A 10,318-nucleotide genomic window follows, 5' to 3' on the forward strand; every position below is an offset into this window, starting at 1 on the left:
CAAGACTGGGTCAAGCAGAAGGCTTAAACCAGCTAATAAGTTTCAGCACCGTACCGAATGTGTTCTCTCTAAAGATTTGTCGCCTTGGCTGGTGTGGCTCAGTCAGGTGGAGCATCTTCAGGGAACACATACCTGGGTTGTGGGTTCAATCCTGGGTCAGGGTGGTGTGGGAGGCAACTGACCAATGTTTGCTGTCTCTCTCTCTCAAATCAATTTAAAAATCTTTTTGTTGTTGTTGTTAATCCTCACCCGAGGGTATTTTTCCATTGATATTTAGAAAGAGTGGAAGGGAGGGGGAGAGACAAGAAAAACATCGATGTGAGAGACACACATCAATTGTTTGCCTCCTGCACATGCCCTGACTGGGGTGCGGGATGAGCCTGCAACCGAGGTACGTGCCCTTGACTGGAATAGAACCCGAGACCCTTCAGTCCGAGGGCCGATACTCTAACCACTGAACCAAACTGGCAAGGGCTGTTGTTCTTTCTTTTAAATACAGGAAAAACGCGAAGAGAACAAAAATAGGCAATACATCATTCAGAAACCAATTAACATTTTAAAAACAGTCATATATATACACTCTCATTTTCTTTCTCCTAACAGCTAAAGTGGTCTGCACCCCAACAATGAACAATGCCTCCAGTCATTTCACAAAAAGCGCCCACAGGAGAAACTAGCTGGGCCACAATGAAATGAAAGATCTAATGTTCCATGCACCAAGTACTTTAAAAATAGTTACTGGCTCCCATTAAGCATTATTCTTAATCACTTTTAGAAGAGGGATGGGGGTGGGTAAAGGAACTCATCCACGGAGTCTTAAATATTGATTATAAAAGCTTTTTGTAAAGCAACACAAATATTTCAAGGATAAATGCATTCCATAGATACAAACCTGGCAAAGAGAAACAAAAATTAATTATCTTGGGATCACACTTTTAAAAGGCCAACTGGACACGAGCCCTTGAGTGTCTGTTGTGAAGTGCGTGGGGCAAGTGGCCTTAAGGAAACTCGGATTCGAGAGGTTTCCATTGGGCGTGGGAAAACACCGCACCCAGGACGTAAGGAAAAGCGGGAGTAAATGTGCTCACAACCCAGGAGGGGTGGGGAGGGCCTCTGCTGGCTCAGGTCCAAGAATTAAATATATTTCTAGAAAGAGGGCTGAAGGGGACTGGAGGAAAAAGTCCAGTCCACACATTCTCTCAGGAAAGGAATGTGCTAGGTCACAGTGAGTTAAAACCTGGTTCCCTCATAGTCGTAGATTTAAGGCCTGGCAGGGTACTTAAAAACTTCCTTCAGGCAACTCCAGCAGAGAGAGAGCTGAGTGGCTCCTGCTGCTCCATGCCCTGCCGCTCTCGGGACTGTCATGGAGCCAGTAGCTAGGCACAAGATCCTAAACACACACTTCGTCACCGGAAGAGGGAAAAGCAACAGGCTTTCCAGGTATGGCTTGGCAACTTGTCAGTTCCCATGGCATCAGTCTGGGCTCCTGTCTGGGCCTCAGACAGGAGGAGACCTGGAGCGGATGGGAGAGCTGGTCAGGTAGGTCGTGTAAGGACTATCCCCAAACACGTTGGCATAGGAGGACTTGAGGAACTGGACGTAGTTCTGCATGCTGCGGTTGGTGCTCTCTGACTGCTCCAGGCGGTCTTTCAGGTCTTGCAGCCGGCTCTGGTAGCGGCGCTCAGCCTACGAGAGGAGCAGAGTTGGGTCAGGTGTGTGTGAGGTGCCCAGCACAGACAAGGCCACAGCGACACAGAGACTTTATTAGGGTTCCCAGGGGCTGACCGGGAGAGGATTGGGGAGTGACTGCTAATGGGTACAGAGTCTCTTTTTAAAAATATCCTAAACTCATATTGTGATGATACTTGTACAACTCTGAATATACTGAAAACCACTGAATGATGCAGTTTAAATTTGCATAAACGTGATTTTCATGGTATATAAAATGGTATCTTAAAGCCGTTAATAAAAAAATACAAAGGATCTGCCAGGGGTATCCTTTGGGGATAGAGAAAAATTAAACCATGTCCTTTTCATAAAACAACAAAACACCTTGCCCTGCCGGTCCCAGGAAGCCCAAAGTTCGATCCACTCCCATCTCTTGTGCCCGCTGCCCTCCAGCCTGACTCACGTCGTCACGGCTCCGCCGCAGCTGGGTGAGCTCAGTTTTGGTTCTGCTCAGCTGGGTCTCAAGGTCCAGGATTTTGTTCTGGGCTGCTCGTTCCTTGGAGACCGCGTGCTCCTTGGTCTGCTCCACCTGCCCGGCAGGAACGGAGGTGGAGGTGTCCACCTGATGGTGAGCACCTCGCGAGGAGAAGCCTGGGCCACTCCCCTGTCTGGTCTCAAGGACCACACTTGCACATCACCATGGCCAGTTGTCTGGGGCCTCGGGGTGGGAGCTGACTATGGGGACTACCTCAGCAACCATCTTTACCGGCCCTTTCCCAACACCCCGAGTCCTCGTCACCTAAGATGTGACAAGCCTGTCTGAGCCCATGCAGGCAACAATTAAATGAGCAATCATGAGTCAGGGGTCAGGTCCTTCACAAATTGCTCATTTGATCCTTATGGTGAATTCACGAGGCAGGTGCTACTCTAGGCCCATGTTTCAGGTGGGAAAATACGCTCAGAGAGGTTATGTGGTTGGGCCACGGTCACAGGATTAGTAATGGAATTGACACTGACCTGCCTCCTAGCATCTTCAATGGCGCTCTCCAGCTGCCTTGCCAGGGACCCACATTCCCGTGTTTTCTCCTCCAGCCGCAGCTGGGACTGGTGGATTGCCTCCTCCCTCTTGGCAATCACCTGTAGGAACTCGATATTCTGGGCACTGGTCGCCTCCAGTTTCCTAGGTGAAAGCACTCAGTCAGATCCTGTTCATTTCCATACCTGCCCTGTTCACCCTGCCAGGGGGCTGCAGCCACCCTGGACCAGGGCTCTCGTCACGCAGGGAACCTCCAAGGAGCCACAGGAATAAACCAAAGGAGCGTGCTGATCAGCCCGGCGGCAAGGAATGGCAACTGGAGCAGCTGGTTGGAGAACGGTGTGAAGGCAGGAAAAGGAAGCAGACCGAGTGCGGGTGTGCTAAGTGTGCACATCTTCACGTAACACAGCCACGGGCAGCTCGGGAAGGTGGGTTCCCTTATTCCCCCCTTCAGATGAAGACACTCAGCCTCAGAGATGTGAAGTCACTGGCCCAGTGTCACCCAGCTGATAGGCCTGCCACCAAAACTCATGCCCTCACTTCTGTTCACTGCTGCCTCCTCCAGCAAAGGGACTTCAGCCGGACCACTCAGTACCTGGCGTGACCAGCCACGGGCAGCAGTGACCATCCCGATGTGCCAGCGCAGTCGCCACTGCACTTGTGGAACATGCTCCACGTTAAGGAGCTCTGCGAGTCCTGCCGCGTCCAGCTGCATGTTTGAGGCCAGCAACGCAGAGTAGAGGTGAGGGGGGCCCAAGAGACCAACCGGTCCAAGTTTCTCCCTGTAGGCTGCACGAGCAGGCACAGCCTCCCAGGACCTCAAGCCCTCATTTCCCAGATGCTGGAAGCTCTGGAGGAAGACCGGAGGCTAAACTGCAGCTTTGCCAGGTACCAGCTGAGTGACCTTGGGCAAGTCACTGAACTCTCCCGGAGCTGTTTCCTCATTTAAACGGGGATAATACCAATACATGCCACCTATACTGTACAGTTTTGTTTGCCAGGTAATGTGCTGAGCCCTTCGAAGCTCATCTCATTGAAGACTCACAATAACCCCACGTGCTACACTATTTTCCCTGTCTTGGTCCCTTTCTCAAGATTAGTAATCAGAGGTTCAAAAGGATTACATAACCGGACCCCAGGCCAGGGCTTCTGATTCCTAAAGGCGTTGTATTCACCCCTGACGGCCTCCTGTGTCCACGGGAGAAGCATCAGAATGCTTGTGGGCAGGATGACGGGGAACACAGAGCAGTGGGGGGGAGATGCCCCACAGCAGCCTGCAGGCCCTGCGGGTGGTCCTATGGGTGGTCTGAGGTTGACCACTGTCTTCTGAGGCATCACCCCTGGCAGGAGACCACCTTCCTCGCCCAATGCTTACCACTGCGCTGAGAGCAGCTTTTCCTCCGAGGTCTGCCTAGCACCTTCTAGCACACTAAGCCCAAAGCAGCTAAGCGGCTGAAAGTCTCAGGTCCTAGGAAGAGGACAGAGTTGGAACCAAGTGCCTCTAACCTCTCCAGGTCATCCACCTTCAGACTCAGCTGTTTATTTTCCTTCTGGGAAGCCTGGTGTTTCTCTCTCGCCATCTCCAGCTTGTCCCCCTGATGCTCGATCTAAAATGACAGGAACAGACTGGTTTACGAAGGAACTTCCGGTACGGCCCTGCCTTCTCCCTGACCTGTAGTCCACACCCAGGAGAGGCATGCTGCCCTCAGCAGGCATCCAAGTCTCCACACACAACCTGCAGGAGAGAGGAGAGCAGGGGCAGGTGAGGGCCGGCTCCCTGGCTGGGCTTGCCCACACCCAGAGCCAGGTTGGATCCGCAGAACCACGCCGACGCGTTCTTTCAGGAGAGGCCACTCAGTGGGATCCGGGGCCGACAGGAGAAGCAGAAGCAGATGGCAGGCCCACAGGACACACCGGGGAGCTCTTTACCAATCACTTTGTCGTCGTGCTGACTTCCTTCTCCCCTTAATTGGGGACAAGTGCGGGCAAGGCAAGGGGAAAGCTGTCAGTTCGTTCAGGCTGGCAAGTGCGAGAAGTTATCCAGAGGGATGCTCTACAGAGACCTCAGGTATCTGGGCTTGCAAGGCCCTGAGATGCTCAGGTTCAAGAGCCGAGGTAATTGAAGATACCGCGGACACGGGCTTGGGAACCAGACAGAGCTGGCTGGGTCCCAATCCCTGTTGATTAAGTATCAGCTCGGTGACCTCAGGAAATTCCTTCTCCCTCTATGCCCTGGGCTGCTTGCTATAAAATGGGCAATAAACCTTACAAAGTTCCTAGAAGAATGGAGGATGGTGGAGCACAGGGCATGTGCTCTAGAGACGGTAGCTACTTTTATTATTATTAGTGAAGCAGGTCCAGAGAGGGAAAGGGCCCTGCCCAAGGTCACCCTGCAGATGAGAGGCATGTAATTTCTGAGGCATCGTAGGCATGGCGCCCGTTACCCAGAGGCAGGCTGCTTCTGGGAGGAAGGGAGCCCTCTTTCAGGACAGAATCTCAGGCAATGGCTCTGCTGAGCAGGGGAGGCAGCTAAAGCAAGAAAATGGAAAAAAGAACGCCCGTGGCTTGCTGCCTGTGGGTGCGAGGCTGAGGAAGCAGCAGAGCAGGAAGGGCAGAGGCAGGCGGAGACTTGCAGCGCTGGAGGAGGGGTAACAACAGGAGGGCCCAGCGACTCCAGTGAGTGACGGCTCCTATGACTATAATCACTTGGTGCGAACACGAGGCATTTGGCACACCAGACTTTTATTTCACAGCACTGATGATAGCTCACTCCTTTCAGAAACGGCAGCCAAGAAAAAAGAAGTGGTCCTCCCTTGGGGGGCGTGCAGCTCATCTTGGTAAGCGGGACCCTGCTCGGGCCAGTTCGTGGGACCCTTTCTGCCAGTCCCTTACCCGGCTGCGCAGATCTGATATGATGGCTGAGAGGTCGATGTTCTTCCTCTCGTAGCCCTGCAGCTGGTCTTGGCACTCTGCAAGCTTAGACTCTGTGATCTTGAGGATGTCAGGCAGCTGCTGCAGGTCAGCCAGCTGGGACTGGAATTGCCTACGTGCCTGGGGTCGGGGAGGAAAAGCCCACTGTTGGGAAGGGCCCAGCTGCTGAAGGGTCAAGAAGTGCAGCCTGCCCTCCTGCAGGCCACTGAGCGTGTCCAGTCATCATCAAATACCACCACCAGCACCCAGGCATTGTCCCAAAGGCTCTATGAATTAACTCATTTAATTCATACAACCTGTAAAGTAGGTGTTGTTTTCCCCATATATGGACCTTAAGGATCAAAGGCTCATTTGCCAATGGCCATTGAGCTAGAGCCAAGATCAGAGCCTAGTTTAACTCCCAAGCCCCTAAAAAGGCAACCACAAAGCTGCAGGTCAGACGGAAGGGTAAGAACTACCTGATCTCAGTCCCCCCTTGTATAAATGAACAAGGAGACTGAGGACTAGAGAAGGGCAGTGACTTGCCCACGGTTACACAACAAGTCAGTGGCTGAGCCTGGACTCAGCCCATCTCTGAGGTTATTACTAAAATGATTGTTTGCTTCTAGACAGCCAGGCCAACTCTAGACGAATAAGGCTCTTTGGGGAACAGTACAGGAGGCACAATTTTTGGATGGCACAACAAAAAAACAACACGCAGAACGAAATAGGCATGCCTAACACATGGCATATCTCTGGATTTGAATCCACTTGGATGCTCCAAGCAGGAGATTTTTTTTAAGGAAGTTGGAAGAACGAAAAAATCAGGAGAGAAAAGGAGAAAAAGAAGTATAAGCGAGAAGAGATGAGAGAATGTAGAGAAGACCAGCCCAGCAATAAGGAAATTTGTTCAGCTTTGTTGTCCACACCAGGGAAGATCAAAGGCAAATGAGAGACAGACTGATGGACACAGAATTGGGTGGAGGAAGAAAGCAAGGAAGGGGAGCGGTACCGCTTCAATCTCTTTGTTCATCTCATCTTTAAGGATCTTGTTCTCTTTGTCGCAGCGTTCCAGCTGGGCAGCTACTTCATCGGCCTCTAATCTGGTCTTCAACACCTAGGGACCAACAAAGCATCAGGTGGTCTTGGGCAGAGCCAAGTTTTGGTGAAAAAAACCTTCCACACCAAACCCCTCCCAGGAAAGGCCTCCTGGTCAATCTCCCAGCAGCTGAGCGGTGCGGCCCTTACAGGGCAGGGGCACTTGAGAGAGACCTACCTGACTCTTATAGTTGTCAATCATCCCCTCATAATTCTTAGCCGATGCCTTCAGCTGCTGGACCTCGAGGTGCGCCTGATTGAGTTTGTCCTCCATTGGAGCGAAGCTTGCCTAGAAGAGGTGGCCCCTTAAGTCACCAACAAGAAGGTTCCGAGCCGGTGATCATCCCACCCCCAGTCCCTACTCCCAGGGGCCAGCAGACGGAAGCCCCTCTGTTCAAACCCACACCAGGGGCTCTCCCCAGGCACCAGGGCAAGAGTCCCACGGTGCTCGAGTGAATACAAATACAATTAAGGGACACGTGTTTTCTTGTTCTCATTACAAAAGCAGTAATAAGCAGTAAGACAATGGAGATAAGGCCAAGAGAAAATGAATCAGGATGCATGATACCTGGGTTTATGGCTATATGTTAACGGTTGGGTAGCAGTTTGAATTCAACAAGAATGGAGCTATACCATACTTACTGCTTTGCAACATGTTTTTTCAGCAATTATGTTATGAACTACTTCTGAGGTCAATAAATGTCCTCCTGCAACCCAAATACTCACCTTAGCAGATGGGACAAAACAAACCATGTATCGCGATATGATAAAATAATAAGCAGTCATTAGAAGAGATAAAGCTTTAAAAAAAAGACCTCCATGAGATATTGTTGATGAGGAAAGCAAGCTGCAGAAGAATGGATGAGTGCGTGTGTATGTGTTTGAGTATGTATGTCAGTGTGTGGGGGAGGGGCCCTGGAAAAACACAATCCACAGTTAACAGACCTTTACTTCTATATCACATTTCTGTAATGTTTTACATTTTTACTATGAGCAGGTTTTTCCTTTGTAATTATAATATCTAAGAAAATACACTTCTACAAATATCACTGAATGGCCACACTACATTACCTTACACAGATATATCATCCTGTGAGTAACTCAACTAATTGTTAGACTTGGCGGCTGTCTTTTTTTTGTTGTTGTTAATCCTCACCCAAGATATTTTTCCATTGATTTTTAGGGAGAGTGGAAAAGGGAGGGAAAGACAGAGAGAAACACTGATGAGAGAGAAACACATCAATTAGTTACCTCCTGCATGAACCACGGCCTGGGCCGGGGAGGATCCTGCAACCAAGGTACGAGCCACTGAATGGAATCGAACCTGGGACCCTTTGGTCCGCAGGCTGACACTCTATTCCACTGAGCCAAACCAGGTAGGGCGAGGCCGTCTTTAATTTGCATTGCAATACCTGCACTCCAACAAAGTCTAATGTGTTGTGTTGACGAGGAGACATGGAGCAACTGGTTCTCACATGTCCCTGATGGGAGTGTAAATTTGCACAATTAGTTTCTTGTATAGTAATATCTACCAAAGCCAAACTTATGCACACCATCAGATGACCTGGCAATTCTATTTCAAGGTATAAAACCTGTAAAAATAGCCCTGGCTGATTTGGCTCAGTGGATAGAGCGCCGGCCTGCGGACTAAAGGGTCCCGGGTTCGATTCTGGTCAGGGGCACATGCCCAGGATGTGGGCTTGATCCCCAGTAGGGGGCTTGCAGAGGGCAGCCAATTAATGGTTCTCTCTTATCATTGATGTTTCTGTCTGTCTCTCCCTTTTCCTTCCTCTCTGAAATCAATAAAAATATATATTAAAAAAACAACCTGTAAAAACACATGAAATATGCACATAAAAAGATGTTCTATATCCCAAATGTCCATCCCCAGTAGGATGAATAAATTATGGTGCAGCCATACTGTATAGCATTGAGAATGAATAAAATGCCACACACAACATGGATAACTTTCACAAAGCTAGGCACCAAGTTCAAAAACAGGCAAACTAATTTGTGATGACAGAAATCAGGATAATGGTTACCTTTTGAGGGGGAGTTTGTAACCAGACAATGTCATAGGGGTGCTAATAACGTCCAATCAGGGTGACTGATATGGACATAGTGTGTTCATTTTGGTATGGTGTACTTACTTAAAATCATTCTTAACAAACAGAAAACATGACTAAAAAAATAAACCTAGCCCAACTGGTGTAGCTCAGTGGTTGAGCATTGACCTATGAACCAGGTCACGGTTCAATTCCCAGGCAGGGCATATGCCCGGTTGTGGGTTCGATCCCCAGTAGTGGGCGTGCAGGAGGCAACTGATCAATGTTATCTCTCATCATTGATGTTTCTATCTCTCTCTCCCTCTCTCTCTGAAATCAAGAAAAATATTTTAAAATAAATAAGCCTAGATACTACTGTCCAGATCAATGGAAACCAAACCTGGCTCTGAAATGTCACCCTCTATTCTGGTGCCTCTTGCCCCTGGCAGGAGAGGAGGATATATGGCAAGTTGTTATGAGCGAGAGCTCCAGACCCAGACTCAGGTTCAAATCCCAACTCCAACACCTCCAAGGGTAAAATCTTTTTTTTCCCCCAAGGGTAAAAATCTTGGCAAGAAACTTGACTTTTCTCCAAGCCTCAATTTCCTTATTCTATAGAGACAGTGATCACATTATTGGAAGATTGAAGTGCAAATGAATTCATGTGGAGGGTCCCCCAGGAGAGTCAGTGTTAATTAACCTCAAAGTCAAGTCTACTGCACGTGATTGGCTGAGTGTCATGTCATTCTCACAAGCACCTCATTTCTTTTTTCTTTTTTTTAAATATATTTTATTGATTTTTCACAGAGAGGAAGGGAGAGGGATAGAGAGTTAGAAACATCGATGAGAGAGAAACCGATTCAGCTGCTTCCAGCACAGTCCCTACTGGGTATGTGCCCAAAACCAAGGTACATGCCCTTGACCAGAATCGAACCTGGGACCCTTCAGTCCACAGACCGACGCTCTATCTACTGAGCCAAACGTCAGGGCTAGCACCTCATTTCTTGCAGCAACCGAGGATGAGATCTCTCACCCAGGTCCCATAGCTGGTAAGAGGCAGAGGCAGGACTTGAATCTGGGCAGTAGGTCTTAATTTAAATCTCTCGGACATTGCTTTTACTTTTTTAATTTTTTAAAAAATTGATTTCAGAGAGGATGAGAGAGAATCATTGATTGGCTGCCTCCTGCACACCCCCTACTGGGGATCGAGCCCTAACACAGACATGTGCCCTTGACTGGAATCGAACGGGGCAGCCTTTAGTCTGCAGGCCGACGCTCTATCCACTTAACCAAACTGGTTAGGGCAGAAAGTTGTTTTATATTCCGAGGTCACCCCAACCTAAATTACTAACTCAGTTAAAAATAATTTATTTCTGCCCTAACCGGTTTCTAACTCTCTATCCCTCTCCCTTCTTTTCTGTAAAAAATCAAGAAAATAGATTTTTAAAAATAAATAAATAAGTAAAAGTAGTAGACAGTAAAACCCTCGTGTGGCCATTCATCCACGCTCCGACTCCAGAGCTCCTAATCCCTCTGCTCCCTCCAGGCCCTCTCTGGGGAC

At 49.1% G+C, this 10,318-nt stretch overlaps 1 protein-coding gene across 1 annotated transcript in view; it reads right to left on the reverse strand.

Moving 5' to 3' along the window:
• Positions 1 to 533: 533 nt before the first annotated feature.
• Positions 534 to 10,318, reverse strand: part of ODF2 (outer dense fiber of sperm tails 2) — a 34,268-nt gene continuing 24,483 nt past the window's right edge. The window contains exons 14-20 of the mRNA XM_015567129.1: positions 6,891 to 7,001; positions 6,627 to 6,731; positions 5,597 to 5,755; positions 4,211 to 4,311; positions 2,686 to 2,848; positions 2,132 to 2,257; positions 534 to 1,686 (exon numbers count right to left, since the gene is read on the reverse strand). Coding sequence (XP_015422615.1) covers positions 1,498 to 1,686; positions 2,132 to 2,257; positions 2,686 to 2,848; positions 4,211 to 4,311; positions 5,597 to 5,755; positions 6,627 to 6,731; positions 6,891 to 7,001 — 954 coding nt within the window. The 3' untranslated portion in view covers positions 534 to 1,497. The remainder of the gene's footprint in view (positions 1,687 to 2,131; positions 2,258 to 2,685; positions 2,849 to 4,210; positions 4,312 to 5,596; positions 5,756 to 6,626; positions 6,732 to 6,890; positions 7,002 to 10,318) is intronic.

This window comes from Myotis davidii, unplaced genomic scaffold, assembly GCF_000327345.1.
Source record: "Myotis davidii unplaced genomic scaffold, ASM32734v1 scaffold142, whole genome shotgun sequence".
Lineage (NCBI taxonomy): Eukaryota > Metazoa > Chordata > Mammalia > Chiroptera > Vespertilionidae > Myotis > Myotis davidii.